Here is a 20,207-nt window from a genome sequence, read left to right as displayed (position 1 = left end):
AAAAGTGGCAGCAAGAACACAAGTGTCCCTTAGCCATAATAGCTTTGGAGTTCAGAACTTTGTAATGCTGTATAATGAGATTTAACCAGTAAGTCTCTCCATTAAGTAAAGGGAGATTTGGTCTAGAGAGGATTAAGCCATGTTACAGCAAACATTTAGTAGGTATTAAAGGACATGGCTACAGCTACCAGCTTTTTTTAACATCTAGTACTCCTAAAAAAAAAAAAAAAAAAAGTATAAAGTCAGAGCAGGGGAGGGAATGAAGACATGAAAAAATCCCCCATCAAACATCCAGAAGAATGAAGACCTGAGTTTTAGGTGATGAACCAGTTACTGGGGAAGGAGGGTGTCAAGACACTAAATGTGATATACAGAACTGAGCTTCCATGAAACTGTCTGCATTAGTCAGCCTGGTTAATCTAGTTCTTCTCAAGGTCCTCAGGGAATGGCTGCAGATGGAGACATGTGGGATCAACCCATCCTACCAAGCAAAGAATGGTGCTGTTCAAGTGGTAACATGCCTGAACTGCACTCACTCATTCTTTTGGCAAGAGGTTTGCCTCCTGCACTAGTGTTACCGATAACCTTAATTGCAGGCACTTTCAGCCTGATGCTCAAGATACTGCAGAGACTGCTCTCCTCAGCATCTCAACGTCATCATGTCAAAAGGGATTTTAAAGTGCATGTGGTGTCTCCTGCTGCCCAACTGAAGGAGCTCTCGAACACTCAACGATCACTCATAGCAGACTTCTCTCCAGTGAGGGAGAACCCTCATCTCCCCGAGTACAGCTTCAGTGCTTAGGGTTGTTATGAGTGCGGGGAAACTGTTTAAGTCTTTTTTGGACTACAAACCAAGTGCGCTCCTTCTTGCCTTGCTGGTAGCGGAGATGGGAGAGGGTTCGCTGCCCTGACAGACTTTTTGCACATCGGGCAGTCCCCCTCTGCCGCACACTCCTCCACAGATCCCTTCTCAGACGTTTCCCTAGGGGTGCCCCGGAGGCATTGGGCTTCCCAGGCGGGGCCACCGGTACAGCCGTAGGGTCCCTCACAAACCCCAGCGCTCACCTCAAGCGACGGCCGCTGGCGGGAAAGCGAAAGCGGGCCCTCACACCGGCCCGCGCCTCTGCGCTGCCGACCCCCGGCCTGGGCAGGGGGCTCCTCTGGGCCGGACCGGGCCGCAGGGCGGTTTAGGACTCTGCCGTTATCTACCGGGAACAACCGGCTCAGCCCACGAGGCAGTGTTACGGCAGCGCTAACCCAGGACTACTGCCACCCCCACACCTTGTCATGGGTGGGTGAACTCCCACCCCTCCTCCTGTGGGGACGCCTCCAGCTCCACACCACACACCAGAGCCGCCCCGCCACTCCTTCCCAGCAGCTCCCGCGCTCGCCGCGCGCCTGGCGCAGGTAGGGCTGCACCACCGGCCCCGCCGCGGGTGGGAAGGGGGGGCAGGGAGCGGGCCCTTCCCCGGCCGCTGCCACATCCTGAGCACACAGCCTGCCGCTCCCGATGAACACGGACGATGCGTTTCCAACGTGCGGCCGGGGCCCACCGTGCTCCGCGTAGCCTGAAGCTCTCCGCTACCCCCCCTCCCTGCCTCTGGGAATGGTTCGTCCCGCGGCCCGGCTCGGCCTCTGAGGGGGACAGCGGCCGCCATTTTGTGCGGCGCCAGCGGAGGGCAGGAGGCCGGCGCGCGGCCGAGGCGGTGAGGGTCTCCCAGAGGCACCGCTCCCTTCCCCGGCCGGTGAGCGGGACGTGGCGATTGCGCTTGGGGCCCGGGCCCATAGCGGTGCTGGGTACGGGGGGCTGCGCCGCGTCCGGCGGTGGCGGGCTTGGCCAGGCCCCGGCACGTGGTGGAGCCGAGGCAGCTCTCCTCCGTCTGTCACCGGTCCCGGCCCTGCTGGGACAGGCCGTTGCGGCTTTGGGGAATACCACTGTGCTTCGGGGAGCCGTCGCTGCCAGGCCCTCCGCACGCTGCGGGACGGGCCGAGGCGTTGGTCCGTGATGTCGTTATGGCAGGGCCTGGGGCTTTAATGTCAGTGAATAACGTATCTCGGTGTACTAAACAGAGATGGGCTGAAACTTAAAGGCTAGAAAGGTGAAAACCAAGTCAAGGGAAACTAGCAGTCGCACATGTCCTCATTTCCTCCTCTTCTGTACTTCAGTAACTTCCAGCAAAGATGTCGGAGTATATCCGGGTGACAGAGGACGAGAACGATGAGCCCATCGAGATCCCCTCAGAGGACGACGGCACCGTTCTGCTGTCCACAGTGACGGCCCAGTTCCCCGGGGCATGTGGGCTGCGCTACAGGAACCCAGTGTCACAGTGCATGAGGGGGGTCCGGCTGGTGGAAGGCATTCTGCACGCCCCCGAGGCCGGTTGGGGAAACCTGGTCTATGTGGTTAATTATCCCAAAGGTTTGTCTGTGTTCCTTAGACTTTTTCGTACAAGCTGGCGTTTTCAGGCAGGAGGTCTGAGAGGCTGCTCATTGAACATGGCATCAGCATTGCTCTTAAACCTCTACTGTACAGAAGCTCAGTGATTTGACTCATTTGTCTGTTCTACAGAGTAGATTCGATTCCATTGAATTTTCAGATGTGCAGTAAGATTTGTAACTCTCTACTCATACAGCACTGCAGTGACAAAGTCTGGGTTATCCTTGGACTGGTGTAATAGGATCTCTGTGTACTCCCAGATGCTTCTGAAGTCATGGTTTGGACAGAGCTGCCATTAAAAAGGAAAAGAGAAGTCTAACCGCCCTGTGTTCCCACCCACCCCCCCAAAAAAAACCCAAACCCCTAAAAATGGAAGGAAGTAAATTGCTAATTAAATATTCTTACAAATTTCTGCCTTCTGCATATCCTTAGAGGACTGTGAATGTAACTGGATAATACTTTACTAAGTAAACTGCAGAACTAAGTCTGTCAAACTGCATTTTGGAGGAGAACCTAACTGTAGATTGCTCTTCTCTCCTTATACTTTTTACACAGTTGCATTTGTAATACAATGCGTTCCCAGCAGCTGGTATTTCTGTAGTCTCTACTTTTTCTTGTCATTGTCTTGGATTTTATACTATGTGGTTCATAGTCAGTGGAAGCAGTTCCCAGAGGTGAGGATGATGTCTAATGTGTTTCTCTATATTCAGATAACAAGAGAAAAATGGATGAAACAGATGCATCATCAGCTGTCAAAGTGAAACGAGCAGTACAGAAGACTTCAGATTTAATAGTGTTGGGTCTTCCCTGGAAAACCACTGAACAAGACTTAAAAGAATATTTCAGTACATTTGGAGAAGTTCTGATGGTGCAGGTAAAATCCTTTTGTAGCTCAAGCAAGGAGGGATGTTGGGGACAAACCAGTCTTCTGACAGAGCCACTTAAACAAAAACAAGATCTGAAGCTGTCTCTTGGTTGTGTTTTGTTGCCTGAGCTTTGTAGCTGCAGGCTTGTGTAGGTGCAGATGGCCAGGGATATTTGGGAGTGCTAATTCATGCAGACCAGCTTAGTTTACATTACTGTTACTAGTTATTGCAACTGAATGTGTGTTAATGAATTAAGAGATAGCTGTGATGGGAGTGCTTACTAGGTTGATAACTCTAGAACTTCACTCAATTCATGAACAGCATGCTTCGTGCCAGCACTTACGTCTGTGTGGTCATTGCTTATACCAGACAGTTGATCCATAATGTATCCTGTGTCATTTGTGTGTATGTGACACCTTGAACTGTGTGGCTAGTGTAGATGCCCAGGAACTTGGTGGCCTGGGCTACTGTGGATGCCTAGCCAGGCATAAAGGCTCTTCGGTGGCAGAGGTCAGAAGACAAACCTACTTTGGTTTTCTTCTGTCTTCATGTGTGATATTCTCCCAGTAGGGGCTGTGCCTGGGTCCTGGCACACTTGGCTTCTCCTTTATCTTCTATTACTTGTGTGCCTGCTGTGTGCAGCTACACCTGCTTGCCCCTTTTGGTGGTCACGGTGCTTATGCAGCTGATCTGGCTGTGCCATCACAGTTAATTTCTGTAGGCAAAGGTAGGCGTACAGTGGGGGTACTCAAACCCACCTTGACACTCTGCTTTCTTTACATCTTAGGTTAAGAAGGACATTAAAACTGGCCACTCCAAAGGCTTTGGCTTTGTTCGGTTTACGGATTATGAAACCCAGGTGAAAGTCATGTCTCAGCGGCACATGATAGATGGAAGGTGGTGTGACTGTAAACTGCCCAATTCTAAGGTATGTCTGTATTTAATACTAGTTTTGTTTTTATCACACACTTAAAGGGCACTCCTTTAGCAGCTGTGTTAGGTTAGCAGATAAACAGACCCCTTTGGATGCGACTTCAATCTGTGAATGGGCAGGACAAGTGAAAGCAGGGAAGGAAAAGAGAGAGGAGGTGGTGAGCAGGAAATGAAGAAGTGCTGGGAAAATAGCTGGTTAGATGGGGGAATGAAGTACAGATGGAAATCTGAAAATCATGTGTTTTACTGTCCAGCAGTACCTGCTAAACTTGTCTACTGCATGAATAAAGGGGGGGAACAAAGCAGGAGAAATAATGAACCTGGGGAGGATCAAGATCTTTGACTCCCAAACTGAACCTGAAGGTCCTTTTTATTTCCATGTGAAAAGTGGCTTTGATCAAGATGTAACTGCTCTGAAGGACAGTTGTGGTTTTATCTCTTTAACTCTCCAGCAAAGTCCCGACGAGCCCTTGCGCAGCAGGAAGGTGTTTGTTGGGCGCTGCACTGAGGACATGACGGCAGATGAACTCCGGCAGTTCTTTGCCCAGTATGGGGAAGTGGTAGATGTCTTCATTCCTAAACCCTTCCGAGCTTTCGCTTTTGTTACGTTTGCAGATGATCAGGTATGACTTCAAATGTTTCAACTTCTTGTTTAGACAGCCTGTGTTTCAGTAGTTTGATAAAGCATAATTTCTAGACTACACGTGGAACACTTGGTGTTCCACTCTGTTGAGCATTCCAGTGGCATTAGCTTGATTTGCTGGATTAGATTGTCCAAGGTTATGCTTCTCGGATGCCACTCTGTAGATGGGTTTCTGTACTGCAGTTAGTGTAGCAGTGAATGCCAAGATAAACCCCTTCCAGTTGGATCATGTGTATGCATGTGCTTCTTTGCAAGGTAAAGACCTGCTCAGAATTGGGAATTTTTTTGTATTGCACTGCTAGCATTTTAAAAAACCCAACTCTGCCACACATTTAATCAATCCCTTATTTCTTATAGGTTGCCCAGTCTCTTTGTGGAGAGGACTTGATCATTAAAGGAATCAGCGTACATATATCCAATGCTGAACCTAAGCACAATAGCAATAGACAGTTAGAGAGAGGTGGAAGGTTTGGTGGTAATCCAGGGGGCTTTGGGAACCAGGGGGGGTTTGGCAACAGCAGAGGAGGTGGGGGAGGCCTGGGTAACAACCAGGGCAGCAACATGGGTGGAGGAATGAACTTTGGGGCCTTTAGCATCAACCCTGCCATGATGGCAGCGGCGCAGGCAGCGCTGCAGAGCAGCTGGGGCATGATGGGCATGCTGGCCAGTCAGCAGAACCAGTCGGGGCCGTCGGGGAACAACCAGCCGCAAGGCAACATGCAGCGGGAGCAGAACCAGGGCTTTAGTTCAGGCAGTAACTCCTATGGTGGCTCCAACTCGGGGGCAGCCATAGGCTGGGGCTCAGCCTCCAACGCAGGCTCCAGCAGCGGGTTTAACGGAGGCTTTGGCTCCAGCATGGATTCCAAGTCGTCAGGCTGGGGAATGTAGACGCAGTGGGCTCTGATACTGAGTCTATGGTGGGAAATGAAATTTTTCTAACTCCTGGTAAGTATCCTGTAAATTACATATATACTACAGTTTCCAAATCCCTTTGTTCAGTGTGCACTATAGTCAGCAGTATTTTTGACATTTTTCTTTTTTAAAAAAAATAAGGAAGATTTAAAAAAAAAAATGAAATATAAAAGGAGTTTTATAGGTTTTGTTACATTTCTTGTTGGGATACTGAATGTTTGGAAGTGGACTGCTGTTTGCCCCCTAGGTGAACTAACACTACAGTCAATAGGAAAGGTTTCTCTTGTAATACTTTATCCTTTGTTTCCTGGCTACCTGAATTCTTTGCATGTTCAAAATGGAAACCATTGGTCAGAAACAGCATTCTCTCCCTCTTGTTTTTACTTTGATCCCACCATAAGACTCTCCAAGTGCCCCAGCTGGAGAACATAGTGTCGTTTTTGTTCTGTTTGTGTTTTGGTTTGTTTTGTTTGTGTTTTTTTTTTAACACTGTCTCCCCTCCATACTAAAGTACGATATGAAGGCTTCATTTAATCTCCGCAGTTCATCTCATTTCAAATGTGTATGGAAGAAGCACTTCATTGAAAGCAGTGCTGTAAATATTCTGCCTTAGGAATACTTCTGTCTACATGCTTTCTCATCCAAGAATACTTCATCACACCGCACATGCTGCGTCTTAGACGGTGGGTGTTCCATTTTTATCCGCTACTCTTTATTTCATGGAGTCGTATCAACGCTGTGAACGCAAGGCTGTGAGATGGAACCAGAAGGCTGTTTGAACTTTTGAAACCTTGTGTGGGATTGCTGGTGGTGCCGAGGCATGAGAGGGCTGGTATGTGCGAGGTAAAGGAGAGAGCGCATGCAGAGACCTGGTGGTGCGTTCTGGGGTTTTATTTTCCTTGGCGAGATGTCTCTCAATCCTGTGGCTTTGATGCGAGAGTGTGGAGAGCAATGATAGCAAATCAAGTACGAGTGTTTCTGGCATTCGAAGGACATCCAGATGTGGAAGACTTTCAGTGGGTTTTATACCTAGTTAACCGATTAGTTGAATGTGTTATGTGAAATGAATCTTTGTATTTTTTTTCCCTTATGTCAACTGCTGTGAATGCTGTATGGTGTGTGTTTTTTTTCTGTTAATGATCTGTAAGTGTGGTAATGTGAACTGAAGATGATGGGGTTGGTGATGAGAACATTGAGCTTGTGGTGTGCTTTGCAGTAGCTCTTGGAGCAGAGATCACTAGCGAGCTCAGTGTTGCCTCTTCAGGGTGGAAGTTCCACTGTCTGTAAGATATCCATAAGAATGCTGTTTGCTGCAGTTTCGTGTTTGGATGCTTTTTATAAGATTTGTCACTGTAGGAAATTCTTAAATAAAACTGGTTTAAGTAATATGTGTCTTTGTTTTGCAGCCCTGAATGCAAAGAATTCATAGCAGTTAATTAATTTTTACCCTTTTGAGAGGAACTTCTGTAAAGCTTTTTGCAGTAACTGGTTTGTTTCAGATAAGCATGCTCTAAAAGGTGACAAGTCAAACGGAGCCACCGCTCAGCACGTGACCCCCCCACCTTTACCCCACTGTGTTTTTGCAGTGTTCAGTGACTCCCATTTACCTAAAATCCAGTTCCCACACCTAGAATGGTAAGCAGCTCCCTCCAAATTGCATCTGCACTGAGGAACGTTACTTATTCTTGTGGGAGTCAAGTTCCTCATCCAGAAGCGGGTTGGGGGACACAAACAGTATCAAGATCTGTTGCTGCCCACAGCCTCCCCTCTGGGGATGTGTGCTTTTAATCTGTTTTTAGGCCAGTCCACCCACGGGAAGCAGGGTTCTGCAACACTTGTCAGCCCAGGAGAAGCTATAAACTCATGCTAAAGCTAGTCCCAGGAAAGACTTTTCAGCTGAATAAAGCATTAGTCAGTGTACAGAGACTCTGGTTGAAGTCTTAATCTGGAAAACCTAAGTGTATTGGAGGTGCTGAAGTGTCAGCTAACAGGCAGCTTTTAACAAAGCAGGATGTTCCTGCAGAAACTCGTGGAAGATTTATTTCCACTGGCAGTAGGAGCTTGAGGAATTGTGTAATCTGTTTGAGCTCAAAACCCACCAAAGCACGATGTATGTTTTTTATACACCATACTATGAGGTGCTAAAGTTGTGATATTTGGATATTTCCCAGTTTTAGCCCATTAAACTTCACAAGTGTTAGCTTCACTTACTGCACGTTACACTGAGGTGTTTGTGAGCAGGGAGACCATCCCAACAGCAGATAAAACTGCGCTGCTGTGAGTTTTCATTAACAAATTGGCTCTCAATGTACATCTTGAGAGGTTCTAAATCCTCAGGCTGAGAAGTAATCCCACATTTTTGTTGTTCATATCCCACTGCAAAAAGTTGCTTAGATTTTTCTTTTCTGCACCAAAGTCAGAATAACCTCCAAACTCTGTACCATCTGTGAATTTTGCATTTTAGCACTTGCACTATTACCAGCTACTTCTGCTGAGTAACACTTAAAAATGGTATTCTTGGACCTCCAAAGACTAACTGTGACCCCCTGCAAGAAGCCTCATGGTAAGTTTTTGTAATTAGCATGGCTTTAATTTTGTTTCAATTGTTCAGGTTTAGGTTTTAACAGGCTGGTTGGCAGCACTGAGTAGTCTTTGCTAATTATTTGACCCTTATTTCACCCTCAAAACAAAATCCCTAGCAATTGGAGAGTAATTTTCAAGTTTCAGTAGTATTTTCTAACTGCTTTGCATACCACCGTGTTTATAAATAAGTAAATAAACTACTGTTAAAAATATACTGAAGTGTTGGAGTCTTGTTTTAAAGATACTTCATTTTCAGTTCCTTTAGAAAGTGAAATCCTATAAAGTGAGAGATGCAAGATGCAAGAAAGAGGAAGCTTATGTAACTAAGGCAACAGAGTAGGGATTTATAACATTGCTTCTCCTGACTTTTGAGAGTTCATGTTCAGAAAAGTCATAGAGGTAACTGCAGTGCACAGTATTGAACAAAAATGCCCCTAATCCAGCATGGTGCTGCTGGGATGCTCCACATACCAACATATGCCAGGGAGTGCTGGGAGGTATCTTGATGCTCTGCCTGCTTTTCACTGGGTGTGTTCATTCATCAGCTCCTATCTGACAGGAATCCACTGCTCTAGCTAGAAGAAAACAAAATGTATTTTACTAAGAAAAGAATGGTGCTGCCTTCAGGCAGGTGGCAATTTTGTACACCTCCAGGTCTGTAACAGCTGCTGGGACACTTCTTCCCCACCCTGCCAGAGCCACCCCACCAATTTGTTTGAAATAGATCTCTCATTCCTGGTAAACAAATGGGAGTGATGGTACTGACACTTGATGTGCCAGTCTAACCAATGCAATACTGCTGTCAAAGTTGGCAAGATAATTTTTATAACCTTTGGGAATAAAAAAATCTTTCTGCCTGGGCTTTCAGGGCTTGATCAAAATCCTCACTTTATTCCTCACAGCTGAGGCATTTCTTTGATCAGCTACACCATAAGCAGCTGTTAGAACCCCACTGTCACACAAAAGTAAACTACCTCATTCTGCAGTTGACCATCACAGGGATGTTCTTCCTCTGCAGACAGGCTCCACAGCTCCACAAACTGCAAAACAATGGAGGCAGCAATAACTGTTAAACATTGTAAGATTTGGGCACTGAATTATTATGCTTGTATGGAGTAAATTAAGTTAATGATGCTAAATGTAATTCCCGGATTGTTCTGGAATGGTGGAATTGCTCGCAAATGAATATTTGATTTAGAGAACAATTTTCATTAGTTGGTATTGCATCCATCCTCTGGAAAAGTTCTGTAATCAAGAGAGATGTTTGGGGCACTGAGAAATAAGTGTATTTGTTCTAAATGTAAATTAAGGTAATTGGAATCTATGGATATTCTAATCTAAGAGATAAAAGGAACAATTATGCTTTCACATTGTGTAATGTTCCTCTCAAAACTCAAGTCTTGGATCTTGAGTAATTTTACAGAGCAGCAGCAATTCAAGCACTGAAACAACAACATCCACAACCCCATCCTCTGCAGTGGGGGCACTCGGTGGCTTTCCCTACCTCACAAACACTTCTGGAGCATGCTTCAATTTCCACAGCAGAAGCACTTGAAAAGCAACAGCAGTTTGGCTATTGCTCAAGCTGCATTCTCCAAAAGAGCTGGTATGAACTAAAGGGTCAACTTTTTTTCTCTTCAATGGAGCAGAGTTTCTGGCACTAATTTGTAGTGTTAGCAGCGACAGGGAGCCTCAGGCTGACAAATTTAGAGCAGTAACAGCACTGTTGGGTCAGTGTGAATAACCCCAGGAATGCAGGGCACACTGCACGATTATCACATCTCCTATCTAACAGTCTTGTTACTGTTCCTGTTACACAGCAACTGCAGCACCTGCTGTCCAGAACATCAGTGAGACGTGAAGTGGCGGGCTGGCTGGCTCTGATAGGAACATTCTGCACTGACCTGGGTCTGCCTCACCAGCTGAAAGGAGCTGAAGACAACCAAGGCAAGCCAGACTGTGACACCTGGTGTTAAATTCCTGAGGCAAACAAGGGCAGAGTCCAGCCCAGCAGCTCCCATAGCCTGGCATTGGTGCTTCACTGCAGAGGGTGTAGTTAGAAACCAGCTTTAGGGGATCGAGCCTGGCTTTTTTCTATCTGAAACTTCTAAAGCTCCACCTGAGGTCTACCTATGTGCCCTGCTTCAGAGCAGCTGTGTCCTGCACCGCCTATGGCCAGTCTGCATCACTAACAGCCTGACCAGGGTCCAGCAAGGGCTGGTTTCTACATAAACAGTAAATGTGTGCAGCTATCAAATCAGCCAGACTACAAACTGGCTGCTGAGGTAAGCCTGTGTCTTACTGAAACACAACCACCTACCTGTGACTTCAAAATCCTCCTGCAAACACACAGGGGCTAGAGGGTCTTGCTAAGCTCTCTGCTGGGAAGCAGGATGTCACCAAGAAATGCATCTGAAATGCAGCATTCATCAGGAATGACCGAGTATTCCAGTCTGAACTTCCCTGGAGAGATGTAGTAACAAATGAGAGAACATTAAAAGTCCTTGCTATACTGATCCTGTGAAATCTTTTGTCAAATCACTCTTTTCTTCCAACGTAATTACAAGAAAATCTCCACGCAGCAGCATTCAGAGAGCATCATCACAGGCATGCAGACACAGAAACAGAACTCTTTTGGGAGGACACAAAGAAAGACCAATTGCTGACAAAAATCAGTGTACTGAATATACCTCAAAAATACAATGTGTGAGCAAGAGAAACTGGTAATGAGGACTGCACCCCACATGTCTGACTGCTGAGCAACGAAGCCCAGCAAGGCTGACAGTGCCGCGGCTCACCCCCTCACATGCCCCAGGAGAGCCATGGTCACCCAGAAGGTACCGCGCTTGCACTGCTGCGATGTGACCATGGGGTGGTGCTTCAGGACTGGGACACAGCAAACCCGCAGAGCATCAGAAGCAGAATATTCCCCTTCTGATCGAACTCGTTACTCCTAGAAGCTCTTGGGGGAAAACCCATCCCCTTCTGGGCTCTCTCTCTGCCCTTTTTCACTCAGATGGAGCTACAACTGCTGAGAATAAAAGGAAAAAGTGTGCTGGACTTTCTGTGATGCTCCCACATCAAAAGTGTGCAGTGACCTACCCAGAGCCAGGCTCCACTACCAGCACTAGTCCAGCATGTCTGGCTAAACATGGACCTTCTAACTCTTGGCAGGCTGGGAAAATTGTTCCCTAAAATAAGATCACCCAGTTCAGTTCCATGTGTCTGGTGAACTCCTGCCCTGGAAGTGATGCAGGAAGGACACCAGGAAAGCACCACTTAAGACAGTCCCAGGGATGGAGGTCAGAAATGAGTATGATAGCTGGAAGCTCACCAGAAACATTCCAAGATGTCAAATTTGCACCTTGTCTACTGCACCAGAGTGTGTAGAGTGGTGCAGGATAACTATCAGCTCCTCAATTCCAGAAGCCTCTCAATGCAGCTCTTTCTTTTTAATGCTTTTGTTGCCAGACATTTAGAATGTAATCATATTCTCTGAGCAAAACCAGCTGTGCCTCTCGCCGGCACAATTGGAGGCACAAATGCTCCCTGTTGAAGAGAAGCAAGAAGGAACAGCCACAAGTGCCCTGAGGATCTCTGCTTGTTGACAGCATCTGATCACTGTAAAGTGGTGCTTTGATCAGCTGGGAACAAAGGCTTTATGGTACTCTGCAAAGGCTGTATGAGCAATCCTTTAATTGACGAGGAATGCTGGACTGCCTGATAACACACGCATGTTTTTGCACTGAATTAATTATAAGAGGGAAATCGTTTGACTTTGAATTGTATCCTTAAATGCACCATGCTAACCTCCACCAACAAAAATGCCATTATCCAGTCCCTAATTACAGATTATCACCTCAAACAGACTTTACAGTTTAAGGTTGCCATTTAAATGGAAGGCGACCAAGTTGTGAATGAGAAAATGAATGTTATTGTCCTTTAACTAACCATGGATTTCATTAGCCAAGATTCTAAGCTCCTTTTACTTCAAAGAATGAATCTTTCACCCTGCACCTACCCAGCAGCCCTACTTGCTGCTGTAGGAGGCATTGGGATACAAGCATTTACCTGGAAAGGGAGGCAGGAATGAGTGAAAGGATTATCCCTGTTTTATGTCCGTGTGGCTCTTAGCACAGCTACCATAGCACAACAGAAGGAACAATGCACTTGGGTACCAAGTGTTTCTTTCAGCACAAGCTATAATTTCAGAACAACCTTTCCCTGTCCATCTTCCCAGGAAGTTAGGAGCAGCTGCTTTTACCTGACACAAACCTATCCATCACCACAGTGACTGAGCACCTCTGTGTGCTCTACTCTGTTGTCCTAGGTTTTCAAACAGGTACCTAACAGAGTAAACCAGTTAAGAACTACCTAGAAATGCCTATTCTGTGGCAAAGGAGAGCCTCCCTGGTTTTCAAGCTTGTTTGAAATGCCTCTCCTGGTCCCGAGAAGCAGAAAAAACTTGGCTAATTCACCTGGAGGTTCTGGCTGCCTCTGAATGCAGCCTAACAACACACAGCTTTGCACCAGCAGATACCAGCTGAGCTACAATGCAAATTAAATCTTTTCCTTTCATGCTGTACTTGCAGAGGATTATCAGCAAGTGTTTGGTTGGGTTTTTTCCCCTGAATTGTTATTACCTCATTCTTTCCAACTAAATGCACGATTCTGTAATTCCACTGATTGTGCCTCAAACTACAGAACCATTTGATGGCTATGTAAGAATAAAGCAGGTTCTCTACCATGCTCTCCTGAACTGATTAAAACCCTGCCAGTGACAGAATCCCCAGGCTTTAAGGTCCCACTGTAACACTTCCTTCCACCTGCTGCAAGCCCAGGTTAAGAAATCCCCAACACCAAACCCCACTTGATATGCAGCTCTAGCAGTATACTGCTCACTGCCATGTAAGTGTAAAATGATCAGCTCCTCAAAAACTGAAATTTCCTCATGCTGCTTTTATCTGTTCCAGCTTTACAGCCCCTACAGGAGTAGTCTGGAGGCAACTGTAGGAAGAGATAGGAAAACATGAAATCCTTGGGTGTGAAAAAGACTCAGTGGGAAGTCTTACCCTAAGCATACAAGCCACAGTATGATGAGCACTATCTTTACACCCCTAACTCCCTACTGAAATCATCACGAAGTTAGGATCTCAAACTTTCCTGCTAGTGCTGCATCAGAATCGTTCCCTATTACCTACAAACTGATTTCTCCCAGGCATGGGATCTACTGTGTAAAGAAGGGATATTCAAGCTGGTGAGCTTAAATTCTCCCTAAGAGCCTCACAGCTAGAAGACAGTAACACCTTGGTCTATTTAATGTAATGATCATCTCATCTTCTTTCCTTCAAGTATGTTTAAAGGAATACTAGGCTACAGCTCAGCATAAAAACAGAATCCCAGGTTGGAAGGGACCCCAAGGATCATCTGGCCCATAAAAACATGTAAGAGAGAAGCAGTGGAGGAAAGAGCACTGTGTGGTGACATACACACAGAGACAGAACAACACTGCATATAACCAAACACTAGAGTTTCTGAAAACTGTTTACTTTCTCTAGTGGTAAAAGGGCAAAGGGACACATGATGAGATCAAAGGCCAAATCCCACAAATCTCATACAAAGCCAGATCAAGAAATAGCATATAATTAATCTGTGCAATGTGCTGTCAAACAAAATTTAAGGCAAACTTTTGCCTGAAGTTCATCTTAATCTAAGCAGCACAGACAGCACAGGATCAGACTCCTGCCCAGGAGCCTACATTCAATTAATCACCTACTGACCTGTACCTTCCACTGAAGCATAAGATGCTGGCCAGTACCAGACAGGAGGGTGGGCTCAGCGATCCTTAGCCCAGATCCATCCGAGCAATGCAATTCCAGACTTCCGAGCTGCTCCGATGTTCAGAGGCTTTTCTGGGCAGTGGTTGCTCTGTGCTCAGGTAGCTAAACCCAGCAGCAGACCTCTGCACAGAGCTGAGATCCCCCTGTCCCCTTACAGACCAAACAACACTGCTCCATTAACACCCCACTAATTCAGACAACTGTCCCTCCCCCTGTTTTGAAGGGCTAAAGGAGAGAGATGGAGACTAACAGCTCGTTATGCTTCATTATGTCTCCTCCAAACTCACTTCCCTAATTTTGATGTGAGATTTCCCTAATAGTTTGGAAAAATATGAGTCATTATCAATAAACTCTTCTGAGTTGTGCTCTCAGGAGTAGGCAGAAGTAGCTGACCCAACAGGAGATACTCTGCTACTCCAACAGAATTTGTAGCTTGAAGATGAAAAAGCTTAGCCTGGACCTTACTTTTCTCCTAGTATCTCCTGGATGTGGCCACTGGGACTTCCCCTTGTCAGGGCAGTATTTTTTTCCATAAGTCTGCAAGCAAGAAAGTCATAAACTAGCCAGCACAAAAAGGATCAAATAATTTTTTAAACATCTGCCAGCAGAAATGCTGTCCCTTGACTTCTCAGCCCAAGCTTTAGAGCTGTCCAGAGAGTGCTCAATTATGCTTAGGCCATATTTTTATTAGAATCACAGTGAGCTGTTTGCCAGAGGCTTGAACTCTGAAAAATGAGCCCCTCAAACCCTGCAAGTCCATTGACAGTGGCTCATTAGGTCTCCAATGAAAGATGGGTCATAAATTGTATCATCAAGCCATGACAAAATTCCAAACTGCTTTGATCACAATTCACTGTGACCATGAAAGAGCTTCTCAACACGATTAAATACAGCAGAAGTAAGCCCTGGTAACTGCTGGTACAGCCACTCTGCCTCCAGGTCAGTTCCCTGCAGCATCTACCCTCTACCACATTTGCTAAGCTCTTCCCAGCAAGTCCAGACAGGGATGGTACCTCTCTTTTTGCAGAGGAGTGCTGGTATCAAGTGTCTGGCCCAAGGTAACACAGAAGTCTGGAAATGCAGTAACCTGAAATGAGTCAAATGTCTCAACTAAAACACTCTCCATCTCCTCCTACGCTCACTGGGAAAAGAGCTCCTTCCCCATTTACTCCAAGATGGAGATGGGGTTGGAGAAACTGAGCCTCATAAATTATCATTATAAGCACTTCTGCTAAACTGCAGAAATAAGGAAATGCTGATGGACTAATGTCTCAAGCTTTGTACACAAAGACTTGGTTTATCTTCAGCACTTCAACTCAGCTGCTCAGCAATGACTTGTTACTCCTGCAAGAACTATCACGTTTCCTCCAGAGCTGGGGAGCTCTAGCCACCGACAAGTATGGAGCACAGCACTTCTCCAACATGCTTCAGGAAGATGGTGCCTGCCCAAGGAGGGTAGAGTCTGAAGGGACAGCAAATGGATATTAACGTAGAGCAGTGAGAGGCACTGTAAGGGACTGGGACAGTACCAACCAACTGCACTGCAGAAGAGCATTATTTGTCTTGCATCTGTTATGGGGAAGTCACTGCTGCCCTCCCCTGTATGAAGACACCCAAGATGCCTTGGTGACATTTGTATTACCTTACCAAACTCCTGGAACTGAGGCTTTGCTGACCAGAAGACATTTTGGCCATAAAGCTGGGTTCCCAGTAGGAGATATGGCCAGAGTCACAAAATGTGGAAAGTAAGTAATTCAAACCCTTGCAAAGAGTGAGTGGGCTTTCAACAGAAACAGCTTCAATCTGCAAGACTGGGTGCAGACAAGAGCATAGCTGAAAGGAACATTAGGGAACAAATGTGTGGTTCTGTTCTTGTTGCATTTTAAGAACTATGGAAGGTCAAGCAACAAGAGCTGGACAAGAAGGTCAAGCATCTTCAGGTAGCTGTGATGCTCAGGGGACTTTCACAATGCTTTCTCTCTTATCAGCTCCTGCCTTATCTACCTTCTTTTTTCCCTAGTGACACATGGAAAATACAAGAAAATGAATGCCCCAGAGGCTGCCAGCAGCTTTCAACAAGGAACAGCCTCTTTATTGTCTGCAGGAGACAGGTCTGAAAGGCAAGGAACCAAGGTACAGAAGTCACCAAGCAAGAGAAGCCTGCAGCACTTGGGCAGACTGCAACAGGCAGGTCAGGAGGGAGGGCAAACGAGCTCTTCCCAGCACATCTGTCTCCATCTCTGCCTAAGCGAGGAGAAGTTTAATTATCTCATGCTGGAAAATAAAGGAGAGAAAAGAGCCTGTCAATATCAGCCTGCTCAGACAGGAACCCAAAAATCAGAGGGGCAGCTTCTGCCCTCATCTCAAGAAGGCGATCCACAGAGACCTTCACAACTCAGTTAGCTTTTTCCACTCATCTACTAGCTCATGTCCAGAATATGCCACATCTCAGTACTCTGGGAGCAAGATACACTCAGACTGGCAGTGTCTGCAGTGGGCAATGTATGATAACTTCTGTGTCTCTCCCTGCAGTCTGTCTAAAGCTGAACACAGGTGGACGCCACCTAAGAGCAACCAAACCCAACTGCCAGTGCACCTTTTTACTGTGACACAACATTGCTGTCCCCAACAGCAGCCCACAGACACTCTGTAAAACAGGGCCTCTGCTCACAGCCTTAACGATACCTTCAGGTGTGTGAGAATACTGAAAACAACAACAAAATCCCCAGCTTTCTTCTCAACAGTTGTGTCAGGACTGGATTTCAGTGGGTGTTGTAGGTATGGAAATATCTCCTGATCTAGCAAGAGCTTACCTATGCACGTCCTCTGGTTTTCATGCAGTGTGTAACCAATCCGACAGCTGCAGTAGTAGCCCCCCACGTAGTTGTGACAGTGATGATTGCAGAGGGGCTCCCCATCAAACAGCTGCTTGCACTCATCAGTATCTAATGGGTGAAGCACAGAATTAGGCAACCAACATCCTTCAACAACACTTTGTCTTAGTTTGAGCCACTCTGTCCTGTAAGGCTGGCTTGTTTGCCTTTGGTTGCTCTGTTGTTTTCTATCTGCCTCTGTACCATGGCCTTCTCCCACCTCCCACCAGCAGGCAATCTGTGAGAATACAGGGAAACACCAACCCCACTGCAGCTGTGCCTCTGCCACCTCCAAGAGGGGCTGGTGTCTTACCTTCAGCAGCATAAAAGGCCTCAAAGCCTGTGAATGGTTTCTCATTGGAGTAATCAGACCGGAACACAACCATGAGGTTGTTGTCAGCAGAGACGTATATCTTGTTGCCTGGAGCCTCCTCAGTGTCTGTACTATCCTTTCCACACAGCCTAGCCAACGTCCTCCCACCAGAGCTCAGCTGCAAAATGGGCAGACAAATCCACCAGATGAGCACAGAGCTTTGCTCTTCCCAGCCTGCTGCAAGCCATTTCCAAAGGCTTGGAAAGGATCTGTTTAATGGTGTGAAAAAAGAGGCTCAGATGCTCTCAAAAGGCACTTCTGCAGGTCAGTCCAGACAAGTTTTCCCCTGTTTTCTGAGATTTAAGCCAATAATTTTTTCTCCCTTTTTCCTTTCAGAAGCCCACATAAAGCTGTCATGCCAGACTGGGTTATCAGCACCATGCTTTGTTCATGATGCTCCTGGTAACTTGACACTTAGTGACAGTCAGGTGCTGGTAAAGCCAGAGACAACTGGGACAAAAAGGTTTCATACACTGACAAATTCAAATGTACAGCAAAAGGTCTCTGTGAACTATGGACTCACTTGCTGTGTGAGTCACTTACAGTTCCAGCTCTTCACACACCTACCAGAAAGGAGTGCTCTGTCCTGCCCAAAGGAAATTGTACAAAGAGCCATGTGGATTTGGGGAATAGGAGAAATTTTCCTTACGGAACCATGGAAATCAGGTCTGCTTGCCTGGGAACAAGGCTGCCTGATTGTGTTCCATCAGATTCAAAAGTACTGCTGATGGGATTTACAGAACCACTGAATGGCAGGGGTTGGAAGGGACCTCTGGAGATCGATCATCCAGTCCAACCTCCCAGCCAAGGCAGATTCACCTAGAGAAGGTCCCACAGAAACACATCCAGGTTGGTTTTGAATGTCACCAGAGATGGAAACTCCACCACCTCTCTGAGCAGCCTGCTCCAGTTCTCTGTCACCTGTAAATCAAAGCAGTTTGCATACCCCAAGTGTATACAACTCCCTCTGTAATGTGTATCAGCTCCACACAATCAGCAAAACAAGCGCAGAAGTCACTCGGCCTCAAGTTGGCGACAGGGCTGCTTGCCTGCAGCACAGGCTGTTACAGGGAGCACAGATCTGCCAGGGACACCACAGATCACCCAAACACTGCCCAAAGACAGGATCTTTCTTTCCTGAGGTGGTTTCTCTCATTAGCCAGCAAACACAGCATTGCAAGTGCAGGTTTAGACAAGCTGGCAGTATCTTGTTTAGCCTATCACTTACACGTTTACAGTCTCCCATTACCCTCTGTGTAAAGCACCATTTGTTAATTTCAAACACACACACTGTAACTTCAGCTAAATGGAGCTCAAATGTTGTTCTGGGCAACAATTCAAGCCTTTTGCTTCATGAGAGGGGAACATCAGAATTTTCTGAGCACAAACAACTCAAGTTTCAGATATTCCAACATGACAACCAGTTCCACTTCTGGTCCCATGGGCCTCAATAAACACATCATTTAGAAATCAGCTGAGACTGACCTTCATTAGCAGACTAGAATCCAGTTCTTAAACCAGTTGTGTTGGTCCTGCCTGTGTCCAGTATCACTTACACTCAGTTTTTAACGACTTACCCTGCTACACATCAACCTGCCCTGCACATACCTTCACATAATCATATTCACACAGGTAGGACAGCTCCAGGTTGAAATGGGTGAAGTAGATACGGACAGAATATCCCTTGGGGACAGTAATATTCCAGATTCTCTCCTTGTGATTTGGGTAGACATTCGGGAAGTTGGGGGATGTGATTCTCCCATACATCTTCTGCAGCACAATGCTACTGCTCACTCCACTGTGGAGCACAGCTAGCAAGACAAACAGCCTGTGTCAAAGGAACAGAGATTAACTGAGGAGTGAGCATCAACTCTGATCACACCCCAAAAGTCACGTATCCCAAAAGTCACCAGTTGCCTGTCTTGATACCAAACCAGATATTTCAGTGCTAGCTGAAAGCCTCCTGCCCAACACCCTTCTCACTTGACAATGGAAGAAACCAGCAGCTATCAGTGGAATCATCCTGTTGTAACAGCTAAACAAGATAATAATCACACTGATGCCTTCTAAGGCCTGCATAAAGACAAGTGGCAGGAGCAGCCGGGGAGGTCCCTGCAATGACACTCACCTCATGGTGTTGCTCTCTTGCCTGAGCCTGCTCTGCTCAGAGCCCTGGAGAAGGAATCTCTTCTGATGTATTTGCATTTGGGGGTGGATGTATTTATTGTGTGCGCTCTGCTGTGTTTGTCTGGATGTTGAACTCTGATGTTTATCTCCCTTCCACCCCCTTCAGCCTGCTGAGTTCTGGGAACAACAATGACTCAAACCCAGGCTTGTATTCAGCACATGAGGCCTCAGTGGATGGCAGGGAAAGGCAGACAGAGATGGAGGATGGATGAGGAATGCTGCAGGCTCTTGGAGGGATCCATGGTGTGGAGTATTGCAGCTCTGCAGGAAGACAGGCAGTGGGAGGAGGTACAGAGTGGCTCCAGACTGTGTCTGCATGGGGAACTGAGGGGAGCCAGGCAATGCTCTTCCTTCCAGCCGATCTACAATTACTCCTACAGCAAGCAGCATGTCACTGGATGTATAGTTCCTTTTGCTGTCAGGGCAGCAAAGTGTTGACAACAAAATAATGGAGAATTTGATGGGATTTCAGAATAGTGAGTTTGGTTAGATGGTTGTGTGTAGTGAGACAGGAATACTCAGGCAACACAACATTGCAGCACACACAGGTACAAGTTCCA

At 46.5% G+C, this 20,207-nt stretch overlaps 2 protein-coding genes across 2 annotated transcripts; one reads left to right on the top strand and one right to left on the bottom strand.

Annotated features, from left to right (window-relative positions):
- Positions 1–1,634: 1,634 nt before the first annotated feature.
- Positions 1,635–8,087, top strand: TARDBP (TAR DNA binding protein). Its single transcript, XM_054175708.1, has 6 exons — positions 1,635–1,745; positions 2,167–2,419; positions 3,148–3,311; positions 4,091–4,231; positions 4,689–4,859; positions 5,237–8,087. The coding sequence occupies exons 2-6, from the start codon at positions 2,182–2,184 to the stop codon at positions 5,765–5,767; spliced, it is 1,245 nt and encodes a 414-aa protein (XP_054031683.1). The 5' UTR covers positions 1,635–1,745; positions 2,167–2,181; the 3' UTR covers positions 5,768–8,087.
- Positions 8,088–8,945: 858 nt separating this feature from the next.
- On the bottom strand, positions 8,946–19,664 carry MASP2 (MBL associated serine protease 2). The gene is given in 11 exon segments (XM_054175687.1): positions 8,946–8,949; positions 9,082–9,139; positions 9,142–9,348; positions 10,695–10,713; positions 11,065–11,275; positions 12,409–12,445; positions 15,862–15,913; positions 16,900–17,159; positions 17,401–17,578; positions 19,069–19,288; positions 19,589–19,664. Coding segments are annotated over 11 exon segments (1,251 nt in total). The 5' UTR covers positions 19,594–19,664.
- Between the last annotated feature and the right edge of the window lie 543 nt (positions 19,665–20,207).

The sequence above is a fragment of the Dryobates pubescens genome, chromosome 33, assembly GCF_014839835.1.
Source record: "Dryobates pubescens isolate bDryPub1 chromosome 33, bDryPub1.pri, whole genome shotgun sequence".
Lineage (NCBI taxonomy): Eukaryota > Metazoa > Chordata > Aves > Piciformes > Picidae > Dryobates > Dryobates pubescens.
The sequence above is the reverse complement of the archived record's forward strand: the minus strand, read 5'-3'. Positions and strand labels throughout refer to the sequence as shown.

Coding starts and splice junctions, on each gene's coding strand:
- TARDBP (XM_054175708.1), top strand. CDS start 2,182: ATGTCGGAGTATATCCGGGTGACAGAGGACGAGAACGATGAGCCCATC. Junction 2,420..3,147: donor TGTGGTTAATTATCCCAAAG/GTTTGTCTGTGT, acceptor CTCTATATTCAG/ATAACAAGAGAAAAATGGAT. Junction 4,860..5,236: donor TTACGTTTGCAGATGATCAG/GTATGACTTCAA, acceptor TATTTCTTATAG/GTTGCCCAGTCTCTTTGTGG.